General features: G+C 45.1%; 1 protein-coding gene, 1 long non-coding RNA gene and 1 other non-coding gene across 4 annotated transcripts in view; 1 reads left to right on the top strand and 2 right to left on the bottom strand.

The window, feature by feature from the left end:
* Positions 1-22,997, bottom strand: part of LOC132220664 (uncharacterized) — a 747,794-nt gene that overhangs the window by 8,493 nt on the left and 716,304 nt on the right. The gene's annotated exons all lie outside the window — the stretch shown is intronic.
* Positions 238-367, top strand: LOC132221461 (small Cajal body-specific RNA 20). Its single transcript, XR_009450003.1, has one exon. It is a non-coding gene; the product is annotated as a small Cajal body-specific RNA 20 (non-coding RNA).
* MAEL (maelstrom spermatogenic transposon silencer) lies at positions 7,563-22,806 on the bottom strand. Of its 2 annotated transcripts, XM_059673516.1 has the most exons (12): positions 22,675-22,806; positions 22,320-22,412; positions 20,985-21,084; positions 19,641-19,796; positions 17,757-17,798; positions 15,011-15,135; positions 14,237-14,291; positions 13,974-14,115; positions 10,707-10,769; positions 9,408-9,540; positions 8,685-8,760; positions 7,563-8,155 (listed from the first exon to the last, which is right to left on the bottom strand). In XM_059673516.1, exons 1-12 carry the CDS (start codon positions 22,804-22,806, stop codon positions 7,968-7,970), a joined length of 1,305 nt encoding a protein of 434 aa, XP_059529499.1. In that variant the 3' UTR covers positions 7,563-7,967. The 2 variants fall into 2 exon arrangements, with proteins under 2 accessions (XP_059529499.1, XP_059529500.1); XM_059673517.1 differs by lacking the exon at positions 22,320-22,412.

Genomic DNA, 22,997 nt, shown 5'->3' with positions numbered 1-22,997 from the left:
TGGGCCTGGCGAAGGTCCAGGGCTGGTGTGCCAGGGAGTGGCTTCCTAAGGGCTTGTCCTTCCCTTTGTGCCCTGTCCCCCTGGTAAAGGAGCTGTGCTTAACCCCATGTGTGCCAGTGGAGAAAGTGACGTTATTTTTCCAATGCGGGTACCAATGCTAGATGCGCTCTGGGCCCTGCTGGCGGACTTGCCTCTCAGCCCCTGGGAAGCCAAGTTTATTTACATTGCCATCCGCAAGGCCTCTTTTCCATGGGCCTGCAGGGGTTCTTTTCCCCTCAGCCAGGGCTGGAGGCCAAGATCAACCCTTGAAGATTATTGTCGGGGCTGACACAAGCTGGGCAGCCTTGTTTTCCTACTTCAGACATTTAAAAATAAATAAAATAAATTGCCATCTCCGCCTGTCACCTCAAATGGAGAAGGGGCTTTGTAGACTCTTCAAACTGTGAGGTGGCAGGTGAACCAGTGCTTGGGGTTGCGGGGTAAGTGGGGGGTGGGGGTCCAGCTATGGCTGGACTAAAAGTTTGGTGTCTTGTTTTCCTTAAAGGAGAAGTGGGGAATGTCCAGCCCACCGGCCGGATAAGACCTCCCAAATCATTCGGTCTGGCCCCGCCAAGGCATTAGGGGTGAGTTAATTGTCTGACCAAATATAACAGGCTACTTTTAAAGATAATTTTAAACGGCCCGTGGATGTTATAAATATCCAAATGGCCCTTGGCTGAGAAAGGCTCCCCCCTTCCTTAAAGGTAAGTACGGGTACATTTCGGCTCAGCAGCTGGCAAGACATGGAATGTGCACAACAGCACCCAGAACTCCCCTGCACTCTCTTCTGAAATACAGTGGGGCCTTGACTTATGAGTTTAATTCGTTCGGAGACCGAGCTTGTTAAGGAGCTCGTTAACTCAAATTACTCTGTCAACTCATTGCAAAAAATAGGCAGACAGCTGGTATCTCAAAAAACTCGTTAGTCGGGACACTCGTAAGTCAAGGCCCCACTGTAGTTGCTTTATTTTGTCTTTTAATGAACACAAGACAATAAAATTAACGTAGTCACGTGTTGTTTCTTTGGTAGTGCATTCTTTATTAGGTGTTCAAAAAATCCTAACGACCTCAGGATTTAAATTGTCTTTAAAAGTAGCCTGTTATGTTTGGTCAGACTGTTAACTCATCCCTACTGCCTTAGCAGGGCCAGACAAAATGATTTTGCAGGCCTTCTACGGCCCATGGGCCAGACATCCCCCACCCCTGCTTTAAGGAAAACAAGACACCAAAATTCTTCTAAAATTTTAAGCAGCTTCCTTTTCACATTTAAATCCTTAAACCAAGTGGAATGGCTTTTTGTGACTAACGTGGGGCAGGGGTCCAATTTCAACTCTTCCCCTTTATGGACTTATAAGTTGTTATTGGACAGTTTTCTAAATAGTCCCATTGGCCTAAAATGTCACCCGTCATGCATCACCGGGCAAAGTGCAGGGTCTTTTGATTATCCCACTTGTTAGTCTGTCCGTCCTTACTCAGGCTCTTCCCACCTTAATCATCCCTATAGGCTTTATAATAAACTGAAGATGTTGGGGGGCAAGTCCCACCCCCTGACCATATTAACTTTCCATAAGCCTGTCCTGGCTTTTTCATGCCTTTCGATAATTAGCTTGTCAAGTACCACAAAAACTTGGTATTTTAATGAAATTGTTGATCTACAGATCCAGGGAGAATTGAATTATTTTAAATAAGTCTTTATAATATTATAGGAATCTATTTAGGTCTTTGTTGTTTGTTCACTAAGTTTTATGATTTTCTGCATAAAGGTCTTTTAAAATTTTTCATCAGATTTATTCCTCGGTACCTCAAGTTTTTTGCTACTGTAAATGCTGGGTTCTTTTTTAAAATTGTTTTCTAAACCATTTATTGATGATGTATAGAAATGCATTTGATTTTAAACTGATCTTACAGCCAAATCTTGTTTCTACTTATTACCTGTAGATTTTTTGAGCTTTTGTGCAGACAACAATATCTGTGAATAGTGACAATTTTATTCCTTCCCAAGCCTTTGATTTTTTACTTCCATATGTTGTCCTTGCTAGATCTCCAGTAGTGCTGAGTGCCAGCAGCCACAGAGGGCGTTTTCTGTCTTGTTCCTGGTTTTAAAGGAAACGCTTTTTCAGTTTCCCATGGAGAATATTTGTGTAGAGTTTTTATAGATGCCTTTCATCAGGCAAAAGAGCTCATTCTATTTCTAGTTTGGTTTTTATCACAAATGGGTGTGGAATGTTGTCAAATGCTTCTTTCTCCATCCATTCTAGTAACACATTTTTCTTCCTTGAATCTATTGTGACAAATGACATTTGTACCTTTTTCTAATGCTAAATCACTCTTGCTTTCCTTAATAAATCCAGTTTGGACACAACCGATTACATATCCTATCTAATAAAAGAGAAACATGGTAATTGGTGTACGACCACTACCCTTCCCATTGGCTAATCAGGGCGATATGCAAATTAATTGCCAGCCAAGATGGCGGCCTGCAGCCAGGCAGCTTAAACTGAACATGAGGCTTGCTTGCTTCAGTCACGGAGGACTGCAACATTCCCTGCCTGCCTTGCCGGCCTCTGAGCTTGCAGTTTAAGAAACACTGTAACAGGAGAACCAAGATGGCGGCATAGGTTAACGCCGGAGTTTGCTGCTTTGAACAACTACTTCAAAAGTGAAACCAAAAAACGGAAGGGACATCACCCAGAACCACAGGAACGCTGGCTGAGTGGAAGTCCTACAACTAGGAGGAAAGAGAAAAGCACACGGACACTCAGAGGAGGCGCAGTGCTGAAGTCAAATTCTGAGGTGCGGAGTGCGCGGAGCGGGCTGGCGGCGGAGGGCGCGGTTGTTGTTTTCAATCGGGAGGGAGTCGAAGACTCTGAGCACCAGATCCGGGCGAGTCTTTGGGGACCCAGACTCAAACGGGAGAAGCGGGACTGTCTGGCTTCGGTCAGAGCGAGTGCAGCTTTCTCTCCGAGCTTTGCAGCGGGTGCTGGGACTCAGAGAGGCAGAGCCCCTGGGGACAGGACTGAGAGCCGCCATAACTGCTCTCTCCGGCCCACCCTGTTGATCCTGTGCGACCCGCCCCACCCAAGCCCTGCACAGAGGCTTTTGCCGGATAGCCTCAGGCAAAGGCTAGATTAGCACCTCCCTAGAGGACAGAAGTTCTCTCACTGCTGACACAGCTGATTCTCATAGCCACTTGGCCTGGAGGTCAAACCTTCCCTGGAATTAGCTACAACAATCAAGATTTAACTATAAGACTGCGAACAAAGACCACTAGGGGGTGCACCAAGGAAGCATAACAAAATGCGAAGACAAAGAAACAGGACAAAATTGTCAATGGAAGAAATAGAGTTCAGAACCACACTTTTAAGGTCTCTCAAGAACTGTTTAGAAGCTGCCGATAAACTTAATGAGATCTACACGAAAACTAATAAGACCCTCGATCTTATATTGGGGAACCAACTAGAAATTAAGCATACACGGACTGAAATAACGAATATTATACAGACGCCCGACAGCAGACCAGAGGAGCGCAAGAATCAAGTCAATGATTTGAAATGCGAGGAAGCAAAAAACATCCAACCGGAAAAGCAAAATGAAAAAAGAATCCAAAAATGCGAGGATAGTGTAAGGAGCCTCTGGGACAGCTTCAAGCGTACCAACATCAGAATTATAGGGGTGCCAGAAGATGAGAGAGACCAAGATATTGAAAACCTATTTGAAGAAATAATGACAGAAAACTTCCCCCACCTGGTGAAAGAAATGGACTTACAGGTCCAAGAAGCGCGGAGAACCCCAAACAAAAGGAATCCAAAGAGGACCACACCAAGACACATCATCATTAAAATGCCAAGAGCAAAAGATAAAGAGAGAATCTTAAAAACAGCAAGAGAAAGAAACTCAGTTACCTACAAGGGAATACCCATACGACTGTCAGCTGATTTCTCAACAGAAACTTTGCAGGCCAGAAGGGAGTGGCAAGAAATATTCAAAGTGATGAATACCAAGAACCTACAACCAAGATTACTTTATCCAGCAAAGCTATCATTCAGAATTGAAGGTCAGATAAAGAGCTTCACAGATAAGGAAAAGCTAAAGGAGTTCATCACCACCAAACCAGGATTATATGAAATGCTGAAAGGTATCCTTTAAGAAGAGGAAGAGGAAGAGGAAGAAAAAGGTAAAGATACAAATTATGAACAACAAATATGCATCTATCAACAAGTGAATCTAAGAATCAAGTGAATAAATAATCTGATGAACAGAATGAACTGGTGATTATAATAGAATCAGGGACATAGAAAGGGAATGGACTGACTATTCTTGGGGGGGAAAGGGGTGTGGGAGATGTGGGAAGAGACTGGACAAAAATCGTGCACCTATGGATGAGGACAGTGGGTGGGGAGTGAGGGCGGAGGGTGGGGCGGGAACTGGGAGGAGGGGAGTTATGGGGGGGGAAAAAAGAGGAACAAATGTAATAATCTGAACAATAAAGATTTAATTAAAAAAAAAAAGAAACACTGTAACAAATATAGAAGCTAAACAAAACCCCAGAAACCAGCTTTCAGCCGGCTGGGATCTCAGAGCTGGAGTTGATACAGAGTTTCGATTATAGAACCTAAACAAAACAGATACCTACTTTTAGCAGCTGAGGTCTCAGAGCTGGAGCCAAGCCTCAGAGTTAAAGCTGGCCCAGAATAAAAATTAAAAAAAGAACAAAAGGAGCAGTTGGGAGCTTCAGTCCCAGCCTGAAAACAGCCCTCAGCCCCTCACCCAGACTGGCCAGGCACCCCAGTAGGGACCCCCACCCTGAAGGGTGTATGACCAGCTGCAAACAGCCATCATCCCCTCATCCAGGCTGGCCAGGCACGCCAGTGGGGACCCCCACCCTGATCCAGGACACCCTTCAGGGCAAACCAGCCAGCCCTCACCCGTGCACCAGGCCTCTATTCTATATAGTAAAAGGGTAATACGCCTCCCAGCACCGGGATCAGCGGAGCTGCGAGGCCTCCCAGCACCGGGATCAGCGAGACAGGGGGCAGCGCCCAAACTCCCTGATCGCCCTGCGGCTGTGTGTGTGACAGGGGGCGGGGCCACAACCTCCCTATCCGCCCTGCTCTGTTCCTGACAGGGTAAGGCACCCCAGCCCCCTGATCAGCCCTGCTCTGTGCCTGATAGGGGGGAGCTCCCCAACCCGCCTGATCACCCTGCGGCTCTGTGTGTGACAGGGTACGGCGCCCCAACCCCCCCACCCCACAGGCCCTGCTCTGTGTGTGACGGGGTAGAGCCATAACCTCCCCATCGGCCCTGCCCTGAGTGTGAGATTGGCGGTGCCCCAACCACCTAATCGGCCCTGCTCTGTAGGTGATAGAGGGCAGCGCCCCAACCCCCTGATCCGCCCTGCTGTGTGTGTGACAGGGGGCGGTGCCCCAACTCCCCTAACGGCCCTACTCTGTGCGTGACAGGGGGGAGCTCCCCAACCCCCTGATCGGCCCTGCTCTGTGTGTGACAGGGGGCAGCGCCCCAACCCCCGGATTGGCCCTGCTCTGTGTGTGACAGGGGACGGTGCCCCAACCCCCCAATCGGCCCTACCCTGAGCGTGACTGAGGGTGGCATCGCAACCTCCCAATCCGCCCTGCTCTGTGCATGACAGGGGGCAGCGCCCCAACTCCCCAATCGGCCCTGCTCTGAGCCCGACCAGGGGCTGCACCTAGGGATTGGGCCTGCCCTCTGCCACCTGGGAGCTGGCCTAAGCCAGCAGGTTGTTATCTCCCGAGGGGTCCCAGACTGCGAGAGGGCACAGGCCGGGCTGAGGGACCCTCCCCTCCCCCCCCCCCCCGAGTGCACAAATTTTTGTGCACCAGGCCTCTAGTTTTTATATATTGGAAAGATAGCCTTTGAAAGTTTAGAAGAATTCACCTGTTAAACCAAGTGCTGAACGCAGGTTAAATTTAATGCTCAATTTACCTGTTACTGAAGATGCAGGCTTTCTATTTCTTCTCGAGGCACTCCTAGCACATTATGTTCCTAGGAATTTGTTTCCAGTTCAGTTTCACGTTTATTGGTATGAATGTCCATAGAATTACTTCTTTAATTTCAGCTGTTCTAGTCTGTGCCACTTCTTTTAAAAAAAAATCCTCACCAGAGGATACTTTTTCCATTGATTTTTAGAGAGCGTGGAAGCGAGGGAGGAGGAGGGGGAAACACCGATAGGGTGCCTCCCACATGCACCCAGTGGCTTGGGCCATGGCTTGTGCCCTCTCTCCTTTTTGCCTGCTTCCTCTCATTGGAGTTTTTATCTACTTCACGCTTCGGCTTTGTGGAACCCGCCTTTTGTTCTTTTTCTATTTGATGTTTACTCCTCATTTTCTCCTTCCTTCCACTTTTCATGGGTTTATTGTTCTTTTTCTAACTTAACACATTGCGGACCAGTAGTTTTATTGCTAGCTTTTACCCAGTGGCCAGATAAGTTTCTACTGAACAAGTACAAACAACGTTTTACATAAATGTTAAAGGCACGCTTTAAAATTAAATACCCATTGCATTTTGAAGTTATTATATTTTCTTACAAGCTAATATCTCTTTAAAGTATCATACTTTGTAAAACACTGTGTAATATGAAGCAAGAATTCTCGTGATCCCTCAGCAATGTGTTAAAAACTGTTTTTTTGTATATGTTTCCAATTTTTTTCTAACTTCCTAAAATGTGTATTTGATGCTTTTTGTCCAATATTACTATTTAAAGCTGTGGTTTTCCCTTCGTGTTCCTAAAGTGTTACGTAGTGTTAATTATTCAATTGTTCTGCAGAATTTTTACTACCATTTTGTTATAAGTTGGCTTTTTATTTCATTGACTTTCATATAAATAGGGTTTAAAAATTTATTTTTAAATTATACATTAACTGAATAGAAAAAGAACATGACTTGTCAATTCCTTAAAATATATTGAGTCTTGTTTTATGGTTTGGCACATTACCATTTAAAAGCACATATATTCCATGTGTGTTTGAAATGACTGTAGTGAACAAATTGGTTCAAATTTGTTAATTTAAATTTTCAGGCATTTACTGATTTTTAGTTTGCTTATCAATAAAAGACTGTTTAAATCTTTCAGCTTGATGATAATTTGTCTATTTCTCCTTAAGCTCTATTACTTCTTTCTTTGCATTTATGAAAGTATTACATTAGGTTTACAAAAGAAAAAGTCATTGATTTAACCAGGAAATATGCAAAAGTCTGAGAGGATGTGAGCAGTTGAGTCAGCCATGCGCAGGGCACACTGACTCTGAGGTGCCCGCGGGGGGGGGGGTGGGGGGGGTGGGGGGGTAGGGGGTAGTGAAGAGAGCTCCATGCTCAAGTGGACCTGGCGTTTGGTCACTTTCCAGCCTTGATTTGGGGGAAATTACATAATCCCATCTTGGCTTCTCCTTTAAATGATTCCTTTTGCCAAAGTCAGCATATTTCAAAGACTTTAGTAACAAAACTTTTTTATTAAAGGCAAATTTTTTAGATATTTGCAATGAAAACAGCCAGCAGGTCTCAAGAGAAAGGTTCTACACGTCATAATGGGAAGAAGTACAGCAACACTATTTTAACACCTTTCATAACAGACATTCAATACCTTTATTGTGGAGGATGATGAGCACAATGTAACATTTGCAAAAGCACTCCTCTGAAAAGGCCAGTTTTGTCCTTGGAGGTCAACCTTCCAAGGCGTTCCCATTACACAGTCAGGAAGCAGAGCAAGCCCTCGAGAAAAAAGCAAAAATGCCAAATCTTCTCCAACCACAGTTACGTTTAATCTACGAAACAGGATTCTCTACAAGGCAGGCCGTTTCAGAGGATGGCATGTACCAGGGGTGTGCTCTGCTGTCCGGGATTGCAATCAGAGGGAAGCGGGCCTGCTATTTTCCCAGAATTGAAGAGTACCATCATTAAGACAGGGGGGAGAAGGACTTGTACCCACCCTTCGGGGACAGGGAAGGGGAGAGCGCGGTGTCACAGCTGGAGAACCTGGGGACGCTGCTGGAGGAGCCCGAGATGCGCTCTAGGAGGCGCGTGATCCCTCTTCCCCGAACATTGCTGTTTGGGCCTGAAATCTTCACCCCAGAAGGGTAGTCACCTAGGACATTGAAATGCAAGAAAGGAAAGCCACTGTACAGCTTCATCATAAAGACCCCTCCACCGCCTCACCCTGCAGTGCAGGCTCCCTGGGCCTGGCGGGCTGGGGATGACTGAGAGCCCAGTGGAGGCCGAGGCTCAACAGTGCCACCTGTTTGTTTTCAGCCCTGGAAACTGAGACAGAAGATCTCTGGGAACCACCTGAACTTCACTGGGTGTTTAACTTTCCCATCGTCCCAAAGCCACCATCATATCAAAACCATGAAACTACAGCTGCCACAGAACAGCGGGCCGTATTCTAAATGCCCAGAACAAGTCTGAAGGATGAGTTCAGGTGACTGAGTGATACCAAATGCACCCATCGCAACTGCCTGAGGTGCTAGTGGCTAATAAAACTCCCAGCTCAACCAGCCCCTGCAGCCCTAAAGCCCAGGCAGAGCGCCGTTTCAGCACCACACTCCGGGCTCTCGAACAAACTCTGAGGCCCCAAGCCCTTCGGTGTACATTCCTATCAAATATGAGATGCTTACCAGTGGGTGTGTTTGATCTTGGCTCCTGATTAGAATAGTTGAAATGAGAGAATCCTGAGCTCTCAAACCTTAGCTTCTATAAAAACAGAAGAAGAAAAAATTCCGGGGGTGGGGGAGGGGGGAGGGGAGGGGAAGGGAGAGACACAAATATTGGATCTACTACAATTTCAAATTACTCTTTAAAAAAGACAACCAGCCGCCATTTTCCTAATATCTAACCACCTTCTGAAGAAAAATGCTGTGGAGGGGAGTGTCTGGAGGGGAACTGGGCCTGCAGGGAGCATAGCCTGGAACGACCGGAATCCAGCCGCAGTCCTGGCAGCTGTGCCCTGGCCGAGCCGGCCTCCTTGTGAGCAGGGACGCGTCAGGAGGCAGGGAGATCAGACAGCCTTTAATCAAACCCTGACTCCAGCATTAGACATCTTTGAAGTGAAGATTTTAAATAGCTGTATTACCTACATTCAGATAGGTAAGTTTTGGAATACATGTTTGGACGTGGTTTGTATAATTTTAATTTTCTTAACACATTGCCAATGAGAGTGGGAAATGTACCAGGAAGGCAAAGGGTTTGTGCAGGAGTCACCTGAGTGAGAACTGCTCCACACACCATGGAGATTTTAGGAATTTTAATGGGAGAGGGAACCAAAGGCCTGACTTGCTGCTGGCCAGGACCACACCGAGGAGGACATGAGAAGAGACAGGAGCTCCAAAGTCAGCCCTTACCTGGTACCGCCCTGCATCCAATATGACCATTTTGGGTGTCACCCTGTTGCTGGCCTCGTAATCCTGCAAGGGCACGTGGGCCTCTGTGAGCTGGATTCCAAAGAGCGTGGCCAGAGAATTGCTGATGCAGTACCTTCAGAGGGAAGGAAAGGTCACCACCAGGTCTTGCCCAGCCCCTCCTACAAGCACTCACCCTTCAAACATCCTATAAAATAGAAGCCTAATATGCTAAGTGTCTGGTTGTCTAGTCAGCCGTTCAACCAATCAAAGCATAATATGCTAATGATATGCTAAGGTCGCTCAACTACTCGGTATGATGTGCACTGACTACCAAGGGGCAGACGCTTCAACTTGTAGGTTAGCTTGCTGCTGGGGTCCAGCCAATCAGGACTGAGCTAGATGGGCTGGACACACCCTGAACCACTCCCATGGTCCCCCCCGGCTGGCCAACCTCCCATGTCCCTCCCCAGCCCTGATGGTGCACCAGTGGGGTCCCTTGGCCTGGCCTGCACCCTCTCGCAATCCAGGACCCTTGGGGGATATCGGAGAGCCAGTTTCAGCCCAATCCCACAGGCCAGGCCGAGGGACCCCACTAGTGCACAAATTCGTGCACCGGGCCTCTAGTTTCTCCCATAAAAGCTGGTTGGCAGGGACACTGCTCTAAACTGGCAAAAAGAAATGCAGAGATTCTGAGAAGGAACAGGAATGGTAGCAACACATGTAAAACTGGCCACTACTGTTATTTTTAAGTATTTTCACCTATTTCTAAGCCTTAATATTCTGATTACCATATAAAATTTTAGGTTTGTTTTAAGAGAATATGAATGAAGATAAAGTTCACTAGAATTCTCAAATGTTTAAGGCAAGGAGAGAGCACCAGAAATAAGGCTGCAATTTGAAAACACTCATGTCTCCTCAGATCCAACTACTTCAGCATGGAAGGGACCCCAGAGCCCCCAGAGCTGAGAAGGAGAAGTGGGTCTGTGTTTCCAGCACCTTCACAAGGGAGCACTGCCCTCATGGCCGCAGGACTTCCTCCTGCAGGAACTGCGGAGGAAGACTCCAGTAAGTGCTGACGAAGGTTTGCCCCAATCGCTCAGGTGGTAACTATGCCAGACAAGTAGGGACGTGGGTGGAATAATAAGATAGACAGGAAGGAAAAACCCACTTTGCTTTGAAAAGGAATTGTGGGAATAGAGGCGAACAGCCATTCTCCCCAACTGCAACCACCAGGGCCAGCCCAACACCAAGACTTCCATGGCGAACCCACATGAGAGGAGCCTTCTTTCTCCAACTTACGCAATTTTCTTGCAAACAGCTAAAGCGCAGAAGAGAATGTCATTTTCCTCGTGCCACTTGCACCTGAATAAAAAAAAAGGGCTTTAATCTCCTGATCTTATGAGAGAGCACCACTTAAGGGTTTTTGCATGCCAGACTTCTAATTTACCTCGTTGAAATCATTCAAAGAAAACTGACACTATTACTTAAAGATTAAGGTTCCTAATTTAACACAAAAAATAGATTTTTAAAAAACAGATCTTTTTATGGTACCTCCTCTGATGCAAACTCCTGACGCTATGCAAGCCCCTCAGAACTACAACAGGTCAATCTTACCTTGAACTCACACGAGCGCTCCAGACACACAGCAGTGACCATGGTGAATATGCACTCGCTCAGCAAACATCTGCTGAGTGCAAACTGTTAAAAACTATGAGAGACGACCACTTGGAAGACTTTCAAATGCACTGGGAGACCTACGTACAAGGTGCCATTTCCCAGGGAAGGCCCGACGGCCACAGCTGGTCCCAGGAAAGTCAGCGAGCCGATAAAGCCCGTTTCTCTAGAAGTAGGACCTGCCACAGAAGTGCAGCCCCAGAAACGCGTGACCTGCACAAGAAAAATGCTAATACAGACTTGAAAGACCCCCAAAATAGATTTGAACCAAATTCCATCAAAAGACACCTCTTGTCTTTGGATGGAATTTAACTTTATAAAGATTTCATTCTCCCAAGTTAATTTATACACTTAATGCAATCCAAGGAGCTTTTTTATGGAACTAGACTGAAGCGAGTGATACTCTGAATACACTTTTTTTGTTTTAGCCATGCTAGTGTATTACACTTCCAAAAGATAAAAGCAAGGATGGGGGAAAACAGAAATGAAATAAAACTAGCAAATGGACTTAACTATATTGCAAATGAGTAATTTAACCACTCTGATAGGGAGGAAAAAACCCAAATAACTTTTGAACGAACTAGTTCTGTTACCCTCAGACTGAAAAACAAGGAAAAACAAACCCCAGTCAGTGAGTCTATCTACTGCCCGGTGTCACTGAACAATCCTGGGTGACTTCTAACGTCTCCTAGGCAGGAACACACACACAGACCTCAGGGCCAGGCGCTCACACAGAGAAGGGAAATGCACCAGCAGAAGCGTGGACACCAGGAACCCCATGCTGAGGACTGCAGCTGCAGGGTTAGTACAAACTCACAGCGAGAGAGACAAGTGAGCTACATAATACGTGTGCCGAGGGTGTGTACACGGACATGCCCGAGCGCTCCAGGGAGCACACCAGTCAGGTACTCCAGGAGGATGAGCACCCCTAGCACCCAGAGCCTGTTCCTAACACTGTCCGGGCTGGCAGACGCCGGGGCTCCAGAAGCAGCACTGACCCAGGCCGCTGCAGGGCAAGCTGGGCCCACAGGGGCCAGAAAGCAAAGCAGCAGATGGCCAAGCCACAACCCTGCTTGCAGGGACGCCCTGGCCATGAGGGAAGTTACAGAATAACAGGAACATTACAGCCCTGGAATAGAAAGGAGTCCGCGAGTCCACACGCATAAAGCACGTTACAAATGCGCATACAAAGGGAACAGCTCTTTCCTACAGTGGGACCATGGGATTAGAAAGTCACTAATTCACAAACACAGTAATAAGTTCCAGGTGAGTATCATTCACAGATGCTGAAACCCACAGATTTCAGGAACAGAATCTCGAAGTATCCCCCACAAAACATCATAAGGTGAAAAATTCCACTATTCAGTGGAGAAATCGGGCGGACACTGTCTTAAGCACGTGATCAACAGTATCCTCAGTCACTGGGCCAACACATGCCTCCTGATATGAGACGCTGGGAAGACATCACTCTGTGCTACTCCTCAAACCAGTATCTGACCCCGGTCTAACGAGGAAACGCAGGCGACTCCAAGTGAGAGACGTGACTCACACCGTGCCTGGCCTGCACCCTTCCAACGCCAAGTCATGGAGGTCAGAGAGGGACCATCCCAGGTGAAAGGAGCCTAAAGAGACACAATAACTAAACACGACCTGTGATCCTGGAATGAACCCTAGACTAGATGTTATTGTTGTCGTTTTGCTGGAAAAGACATTATTGAACCAACCAGCAAATGTGAGCGAGGCCTCTGGGCGGCGGTCCTGTGGCAGGCAACCCCTGGCTCTGACTATCACACTGGGGTAAAACGTAGAAATGTGCTTGTTCTTAGAAAAACATTCCCTACTGAGGGTAAAAAGGCATCATGACCACAACCGACTCAAGTGGTATATAAATGCTGAGACACAGTTATAAAGGAAATGTACCAAAACGTTGAGTGAATCTGAGAAAATGGCATATATGACTTCTTTGTACTATTCCTGCACATTTTCTCTAAACCTGAAATTACTTCAAAGTAAAAAATACTTTTGCTGATATACACTGAGTGGCCAGATTATTAGGACTGGCCAGATTATTATGACCACCCCATCAGTACTTCCTTGGGCCACCTTTTGCCTTCAATACTGCGGCGATTCTTCTTGGCATTGACTCCACGAGATGTTGAAAGGTGCTGCAAGGAATCGGGCACCATGCCTGATGAATAGCACTGTCCAGTTCTGTGAGATTTGATGGTTGTGGAACCAGCTGCCTGATGGCTCGTTTAACTTCGTCCCACAAATGCTCAGTTGGATTGAGATCTGGTGATTGTGGGGGCCAGCTAAGCAAGGTAAAGTCTCCCTCATGTTCTTGAAACCACTCCTGCACAATACGAGCACCGTAGCATGGCGCATTGTCTTGTTGGAAGAAGCCATCTCCACTGGGATATGCCATCAACATGATAGGATGAACTTGATCAGCAACGATACTTAGGTATGTTGTGCTATTCAGACGTTTATAATGTTCTGGCCCCCTAGCAACTTCAGTGCGAAATTATAATTTGCCTACAAACGTCAGGTGGTCATAATAATCTGGCCACTCAGTGTATTTCACTTATATATTTCTTACATGTACGTATAAGAATGCTATGTAATAAAACACCTAAATAGAAAATGTTTTATCAGTACAGAAATCCTACGTGAAAGTACTGTCAGTTTAATTGGCAGTTTTTGGTTGTTTTTAGTAGATAAAGTAACAATGTACTAGTGTCTCACAATCAGTGGAATCTTATATTCAAGGAACTATAATTATTCCAGGGTTTGATAGGAAAATATGGCCTAGAAAGGCAAAAACTAATCCTATCATATTTTCTCAGTTCAGGAAAGAAGTCAAAATCACTCTATCACAAAACCACTGAATACCTTGTGTTGCTAGAATAATCCCACATGGCCACGTCGAGGAGGCTCCGAACCCAGGTCTTGGAGGGCTCCTTGAGGAACTTTTGCTGGTAGATCCCCACTACAAGATCCTCAACAGTAAGAAGTTCCATATTTTGCCTGATTTCTTTAATTGGTGAACAGAAAAACAGACAGGATTAGTGACTTCAGGTACGGAGAGCATGAACACCAAAACGGAAACAAATGCAGATATTACAGCCCCGGAGCAGGGGCTCAGGGCTACTCACCCAACCCCTTCTCCATGTGCTTCAGACACCAGTTGACTCTGGCTCTATCGTCAGACTGCAGGAGAGAACAAACGACTCGTATTTTCTCCGCCCGCCCGAGTTACTTAATGCTCTCCTCTCAAACTGGGCGGGGGGAGGACTGGAGAGTCTGTGTCAGCTAGATGAGAACTATAGCAAAGAGCAACATGTATCAGAATAGACCACTACCATTAATAACCAGCTATATTCATAAAATAATATTTTATGAAAAGCTAGTGAGACTTAGGGTAGAAAAATGAAGAACCCAATGTTCAGAAAAAGATAATCTATTCATGGTTATGCTAGTAAATAGTGAGGTTAAAAGCCAATTCTTCAGCTCCTAGCTTAGAAGAATTTAGACCCAGCAATGAACAAATGAACTCTAGAGAATAAAAAAGAGAGTCAAGGGATTGCTGCAGGACAGTTTTGATTAAACGGGTAATCTTGTTTAGACAGATGGGTCTGTGGACTAAAACATCCACTCTTCAGGGTAAAAGGATTTTGAAGGGATTTCAGGAGCAACTAAAAAACGAGATCTATCAAAGCAGCCTTCAGTACAAGAGAAATTTAGAAGAAAAGGCATCACACCGAATTACAATGAAAATGACTCTCAGTGAGTCACACACACACTGAGTCACACACACACTGAGTCACACACACAGCTAATATACAGGCAAAGGGTCTTTCTCTGGGTCCCTTTCATGGATCTTGGTTACCTAAGGAGATGCCTTAAAGAAATGCTTCCGTTGACATTACCTTGCAGTAGATAGGTGGCCACTTCCCTGGGTTCGGATGGATGAACCTATAAAGGTTTTGCAGCACAGTTGCTTGGTCACATCCAGATTCAAAGTTTGAAATAGGAATCTTGTGACTCGAATCACCTGAAGGAAATAAAGAGAAGGCAGGAGTTCAAAACTTGACTAAGACAAATGTTACAAAACAGGTATGAAACAAAGTAGGAAGAAAGGAAGATAGTGGGTGCCTCATGTTGAGCACTGAACCAAGCCTGGTTAAATTAGGGACTTTAGCTGTCTTATCCCTCTCACCCCCCTTATCAGGTAGGGGATACACACAGAGAAGAGACAGCTGCAGTCACAGAAGAAAGCATCACAGTGCCCCCTTATCCAGTTTGCTTTCCGCAGTTTACCTGCTTCAAAACTGTGATCTGAAAACATTTAATGGAAAATTCCCTAAATAAACAATTCTTTAAAGTTTTAAATTGAGCACCATTCTGAATAGTGTTATGAAAACCACAATGTCCCTCTCTGTGCCACCCAGGGCGAGACCTCCCTTTGTCCTGGGTCTCCACGCTGTAGACGTTAACTACCCCTTAGTCACTCAGTAGTCCAAGTTACCAGACTGACTGTCACAGTGCCGCAGTGCTTGTGTTCGAGTGCCCCTATTTCACTTAAGAACAGCCCCAAACACAAGAGTGGTGACGCTGCGATTCGGATCTGCCACAGAGAAGCCGGAAAGGGCTTCCTTTATGTGAAAAGGTGAAAGTTCCCAACTAAATAAGAAAAAAGGTTGTATGCTAAGGTTGCCAAAATCATAAGAATGAATCTCCTATCCGTGAAACGGCAAAGAAAAAAATCATGAAGAAGGCTAAGCCAGTACAATAAGATATTCTGAGAGAGACCACATTCACAGAACTTTATTAGTCTACAGTTCTGACTGTTGTTTTCTTCTTACTGTTATTAATCTCTTAGTGTGCCTAACTGATGTTACACTTTATCCCAGGTTTGTCTGTAGAGAAGAAACACAGTATATAGAGTTTAGAACTCTGCAGTTTCAGGCATCCATGGGGAGTTCAGACAGGTCCCCTGTGGACAAGGGGGGATGGCTGTGTTAACAGTTGGCAGTAGAGTGAGAACTGAAACCCAGGTTTGTAAAGTGACTGAGCCTCAGTGTCTTCACTATTTCATTCATCTGTTTGTTAATAAGGCCACAGAACTTAGCAATAACGACCACTTTTTCAAAGTTGTAAGAAGAAGAGTTCCACTTCCAGCAAAAAATGGACCAAGTAACTCAGACCAGCCTTGCCACAGAGATGTAAAGTGCTTGGGGACACCAAGAGCACATGAGCGGCAAGGAATTATTAGAGCAGGTGGAAGTGAACAGACTCCCGAGCACAGAGCCTTGCTGTGGGGCAGTGGCCCTGGAGTCGTGCGCCAATTCCAGAAGAGGGAGATGACTGACTGGTGGGAAGTGCGATTTCACTGCTTTGGGGGCCTGGCGAGCTAGCGAGACCCCATGTGTCTAGAAAAAAAACACAGAAATCCTCTTCGAAGAAAAGGAACATGAGTATAAGCCTCAAATTACTTTAAAATCACTTTTTTCAATGATTTACCAAGTACACAAAGAAACAAGAATCAGAACCAAAACAGAGTGGTAGAGAGAGATCCAAAAATATTCCAGATTCTGAAGTGATTGAAAACACATTCCTTAAGACTACAGAATAACCTTAAACAACAAGATCAGGTAAATTAACCGATTTCCACCTTTAACGTGAATGCCCAAAGGTCACGAATAACACTTTCTGGTAAAGTTTTATTTTTATATCCAGTCTTTACTCCACCTGGAATCGACTTGTTTATGGTGTGAGGTAGATTCAGTGTATCCCTCCCTACCCCCCATGTGGATAATCAGCCTCCCTTATTGAATACCAGTAATCAATGTACTCTCTGATATGCAGAGTATACTCCTGTACCACACACGAATCTTTTTGGTATTTCATTCTGCTCTATTGGTCTGCTTGTTTTTTGGTGTTCATATCATACTGTTTATGAAAAAACTCAAATGACACCACCAAAAATGAATCTAAAACGCTCATTTACCTTTATAAGTATTACAAAATAGCTGATTACAGATTTAAAGAACATTTTTCTAATTTCAAACACTTTCTAATATAAATTTTAAAATAAATCTATTATCCCAATTTTCATTCTAATCAAACAGGAACCTGGTTAAAATCTAGTTTCTAGAAAATAGTTTAGTTCAAGAGCTGAGGTATATACAGTCATGTCCTTTGGCTGCTGAAAACTTGAAAATAGAAACCTGATTTCCTCATCTCAAAGTTAATTCAGAGCTCCTTTGTGTGTTTAACACTGTCATTCTGTCATTTTTGAAACATCATCTCTTTTTCTTCATTCTGAAAGGTCTCCCTGTAAATTCCAATAAACCTAGATAATCTGATACCTCCTAAAAGACTTACCTACGTATCTGGCCAGTAAAAGCAGCCAATCTCAAAGCCAAAGGCAGAAAATAAAAACACAACCCCCATAAAGGAAAAGGGATATTATACTACAAAGTGTATATAACTTTAAAGTTTTTAAGGATCATTTACACATCTACCACTTCTATGAAGAGTCTCCAACAACTAACTTAAGGTTATTTTTCAACTGACATTTCATGTATCTGGTAAAAGCAGTTAAGTCTTAACCAGGTACATACACATATATTCATTCAATGCCTATAATGTACCCCACTCTTTTATACTTACTTGCAGCCTGACAATGAAACCGAAATCCTCGTGGAATTTCACCTGTAATACAAAATATTTTGCTGAGAAGAGCAGAAATCTGGCAGCTCTGTGGTTATCTTACAGCAATAATATTCCACAGGACAACCAAGTCATAACATAGGTGGGTAACTGTTATTGCTATGTAAAAATACAAGACAGTAAACCTATTTCATCATGGGTTTTTTAACCAAAGGTATGATGACCATCAAAAATTTTTGTATTTTTGTCAAGCTACTTCAAAAAGCAAATTATTCCTTACCGAGAAAGAAATCTTAGGTAAAGAACACTTGGCCCTGGCCAGTATTGCTCAGTGGGTTGAGCATCATCCCATGCTCGGAAAGGTGACTGGTTTGATTCCCAGTCAGGGCACATGCCCAGGTTCCAGGCTTGATCCCAGGTCGGAGTGCATGTGGGAGGCAGCCAAGGGATATTTCTCTCTCTCTAAAATCAATAAAAACATGTATTTTTTAGAAAGAACACTTGTGCTAAAGGGTCTGAGCTCAGGGTTCATGAGGTCCTTGAGTTTAGGTTCTCTGAGGAGAGTCTTCAAGCTCGAGCTTTCTCATGTTTTGCAACCATATAAAGAAGTAGTCATTGGCTTGTCCTAAGCAGCAACCCTCAGTAGGAGCAGGATTCGGTGTTCTGTCATCTAGAAACAAGAAAACGTGCTGGGCATCTTAATGAACGTGAAAGCAACTGACAAAACTGAGGAAGCAGCTCTTCTTTCCCCGACCTCTTCTCCTTTACACGTCTCCATGTGATGAAGTTATATTTCTCCTGCTTACCTTCAGAGGTAGAGTGTCCGTGTCCCTTTAACTACTGTCTATCTCAGTGGTTCCCAACATGGGGCACACGCCCCACAGGGGGGCAATTCCAAGAATGAGTTATCAGCAGTGAATTTTTTGCACTTCTTACGGTTCTATGGGCCTCATATAAAGTATGTAAATATAGATGGTGACATATTTATGTATTTCAGTTCTCTATTACATGTTTTGAAACTTTATTTGCTATTTCTTCATATCACTTCATGTTGTGTGTTTTTTTAACTATTTCTTACTTAATACTTCAACTGTCCTTTCATTCTTTTATTTTTCTCTTTCATGGGTGCCATGTTCTTTGGAAGCTTGTTTAGACAAAGTTAATGGCCTTTTAGGCTTTCTCCATGTGAATAGGAGTTCACTTTCTGAATAAAAATCCTGTCACGGGGAAGGGGGGACTTCAGGATTTTAGAGATGCTTAGGTAGGGCATGGCCAAAGAAAAGGCTGGGAACCACTGGTCTATCCTCTTGGAAAACAAACCAAATCCCATGTCTTTGTAACAAACTGCTCTGATGAGGTGGAGTAGTGAGAGGGGGGGATACTAAGAACATCTGAGAGCCTGCAACTACGAGGCTCTTTCCACACTTTCTCACTATTCCTTAGAGCAGCTCTCTAATAGGTTCAGGAAGGTTAAGGACTTTGCTCAAGGTTACAAAGCAATGGATAGTTAAAAACTGGTGACAGCTTCGGTGAAGGATGGGGTAAAGGAACCCTTCAGAGGAGCCACAGTATAAAAAACTTTTAGAAAATTCCAGTGTTTAGAGTAGCAGGTGAGCACAGAGCAGGTGAGCACAGAGCAGGCTACACGATTCCAGGCATTCCATCCATCCAACGCTGATGCTTACCTGAAGTTAAAAGCCTAAACCAAAAACCTGTGTCAGCACATAATTCTTAACCATTTTTCAACCAAGTAGTATGAAGTCTTGTTACAGTTTAAGAACTCAACTGGATATCAGCTTCTAAGAAAACAAATAGTGTATCAAATGAGTTCCAGATAAAACCCATACTTTTAACGATCTAGGCCTGCTGCATCTGGCTGCTCACCGGGACTGATGAAACTGTGGAAGTCCGCGATGATGCCATCTTGGAGAGAGTATTTCACACAGCCTATTTCACACGGGAGAAAGCGCTGTTCACAGTGAGGAGGCAGTTCGCCGTGACTAAAAATGTTCAAGAAATAAAAAACGCCTCCAAGGAGAGCTAAAAGAAAATCACAGACAACATGAACTGATGAGCATCTCAAATTTACCCTTCTACAAAAGCAAAACTCTAGAGCCATTTTCCTTTTGTTCCTCTATACCGAAAGGAGCTGGGAAAAGAACGAATCAGCCGGACGGGATAAATGGATCAAAAGCTTTCCAATGGCACTTATCAAGGGTTAAAGCAGTAACCAGTCTGCATGAAACAACAGAATTATTCAAAACTTGCAGCTCACTCTATATAATTTAGCTAAACATTTGGCTGGTCCGAGTGCAGTGGTGTCTTACAACTAATTGATCATAATTTAGCTAAACATAAGCCCTGAATCTCAGGAATGACCCATAGTCAACAAGTACTAGTATAAGCATTTGAGAAATGAGTCCAAATTAGTGTAGAAAAACTCTGTGATATAAACTATGGACAATTTAGTTCACCCTTCCCTGGTTACCAATAAACACAAGACCATCTATAAATTATCTTAAGGCAGAAAAAAATGTGAGGATGGGAGATCGGTCTTATTATCAGGACTGACCACCTCTAAGAAAGTTTATTAATCTTCAACAAAGTCAGACCACAATTAATAAAAACAGCCACACCCAGCTGGTGTGGCTCAGTGGTTGAGCGTCAACCTATGAACCAGAAGGTCACAGTTTGGTTCCTGGTTAGGGCACATGCCTGATCCCCAGTATGGGGCATACAAGAGGCAGCCAATTAATGATTCTCTCTCATCAATGATGTTTCTATCTCATTCTCTTCCTCTCTGAAATCAATAAAAATAAACATATCAAAAAATAAGCCAGAAGGGAATGGCAAGGATTCTTATTAACTATGTTCTTATCTGGGCTAGATCAGTATTTCAACTTTATCTTTATAACACAAATGTGCAAGTCCCTATTTACTTAAGTCTCTAGCTATAAACACAAATGCATAAGGTATGTCTGATAATACATGAAGTGGTAGAAACCAAGAGGACAGGTTTTTGTAAAACAAAAAACTCTCCAGTGGTACTTCAACAAATGCAAATAACCTGATCTCTTACCACATTGGCGCCATCATTCTGGAACACCTGTAATCAATTACTTTGAAATGCAGGTTCAAAATAAACACAACACGCACTTACTGATCAACATATTACAGCGTCTTGAGCACCCAAATGTAACTAAATAAAACATGTTAGGATTACTCTACCTTGATCATTTTTCAGAGACAAGCTTGACATATCCGGGGGTGAAACATTCTGCTTTGGTACAAGCATGCCTGGCTTCCTCAGTGGGGTGCAAACAGGTTTCTGAAGAGGAAGAGAATGATTGACCACATCCTTACACTCTTGCTTGGCACTTTATACCACAAACTTAAATTTAGCAAAATAGCTGGAAAACCGCCCACAGATTACTTCAATAACCTCTCCAGGCCAACAAGCCCAATGGGTAAATACATACACACTTGTCAATGACAACGTGAAAGGCAGACAATGGCAAAATTTATAAATATCCTGAATCAAAGGTGAGTGGTAAATACATTAAATTCAACCATTGCTGAGAACTACTTGCCCCTTACTGACAACCTAAACTATTCCTAATGAGTCATAATATGTGCCAGTCCAGTGGCCAAAGGGACATCATTGGAAAAATACTCTAATACTGTTTGCTTTTCATAAAAAAAAAAAAGATCATGCTGACTCCAAGTGTTAATGAGGTGTATAGACAATACAGCTTACTTTCTGATGGGAAACATCTTATAACACGTTATAGTAGAAAGAAGGGGGGGAAATCAAGGCTCGCAAGTGTAAGTAAGTAACGAATTGAAGTGATCAGAGCTTCTACCCTAACATACATCCCCCAAATAGAAACCTGGCAAACCTAAAATATGGCAAAGCTCTCTGGAATTTGAATCCGACACTGGCAGTTGAGAGGAAGAATGGAACTTCACTGTGTAAGAATGGAGAGAACACAGGAGTGGTTTTGAACGCAGTTACCCAGCGCTTCGATATCAATCAAGAAATCAATCTTACTTGGTATGTTTACGTTCCGCTTACACAGAAATGTACCAAATTCGCTCTCTTCAATGCTTACCTGGATGGCATGAAACATTTGCCAACTTCTGCAAGTCTCCTTATGTATTTTACATAGGGCAGCTGGCCTGGTTCACTTAAAAAGAGATACTGGCCCAAACTACTCTAAAATACCCGAAAAAGCGTTCTTAAACCACGAAAGGGTGGAAAGGGACCCTCCGAGGCCCGGCGGTATGGGCCCTAAATGCCACCGCTTCCCCCGCATCAGGGCTCACGGGGCGGCAGGTTCCCTGATGGGATTTCGCTGGTCTCCGCTGCCAGGGATACCAACCTGGGCCCTCGCAGGGGAGCCGGCCGGGTTCATAACCGGCATTCTGACACCAGGAGGAAAACGAAAACCTCCTCACCCCCACGCCCAGCCATCTGCCCGACGAACCCCCATGCACGCATCCGGCACCTACTCCCCGGCCCGGAAGCCAGGCCTGTAGCTGCTCATCTCGGGCGACCCTTACCTGCTTCTCCGAAGGTCCCGACTCCTTTCCCTGGGCGGCTCTCCATGCTCGAGCCATGTCTGCGTACTTCTCCTTTTCGTCCTGGCTCAGGAGCTTCGGACATTGCAGGGGAGACACGAAGGGAAACAGCAGTGAGGCCCGAGCGCCCCGGCCCCGCAGGCGGAGGCCCGGACTTCGAGGGGCTGCGGTTCAGGCGTCCGTTTGCCCCGGCGGGCGTAAGGGGTTCCCCTCCCCCTGGCACAGGGTCGCTCTCCTCCTCGAGGCCTCCTGCCCTCTGGCCTCGCCCGCCGGCCTGGCCCTCCGGCCTCGCCTCGGCTTGCCCAACTGCCCTGCCCGCTGACCCCTCCGGCCTTACCGCCCAATCAGCAGAGCAGTGGGGGATGGCGTCCGCCACGCGAGCCACCGGCAGGCCTCGCCGCCGCAGTTCAGGGATCTTCTCCTGAACGAAGAAATAGTAGGCATTCCGGGTGGCCTTGCGGTTCGGCATGGCGAACGCGGTCAGGCTTCGAGGGACCTAAGACAGCACCAGCCACCGGCGCCCTCGCCGGGCTCCCGCCCTTAGTAACCGAGGCTGCGCCTGCGCGCGCAGCTCCACAGCCCTTGGCCAATCAGGGCGCAGCGCGCAGCCGCATCGGCCAAGCTGGTGGACAAAGAAGTGTGAGAGGTAAGATCCCTCCG

The sequence above is a fragment of the Myotis daubentonii genome, chromosome 18, assembly GCF_963259705.1.
Source record: "Myotis daubentonii chromosome 18, mMyoDau2.1, whole genome shotgun sequence".
Taxonomy (NCBI): domain Eukaryota; kingdom Metazoa; phylum Chordata; class Mammalia; order Chiroptera; family Vespertilionidae; genus Myotis; species Myotis daubentonii.
Note: the sequence above shows the minus strand (reverse complement) of the source record. Positions and strands in the feature narration are given on the sequence as shown.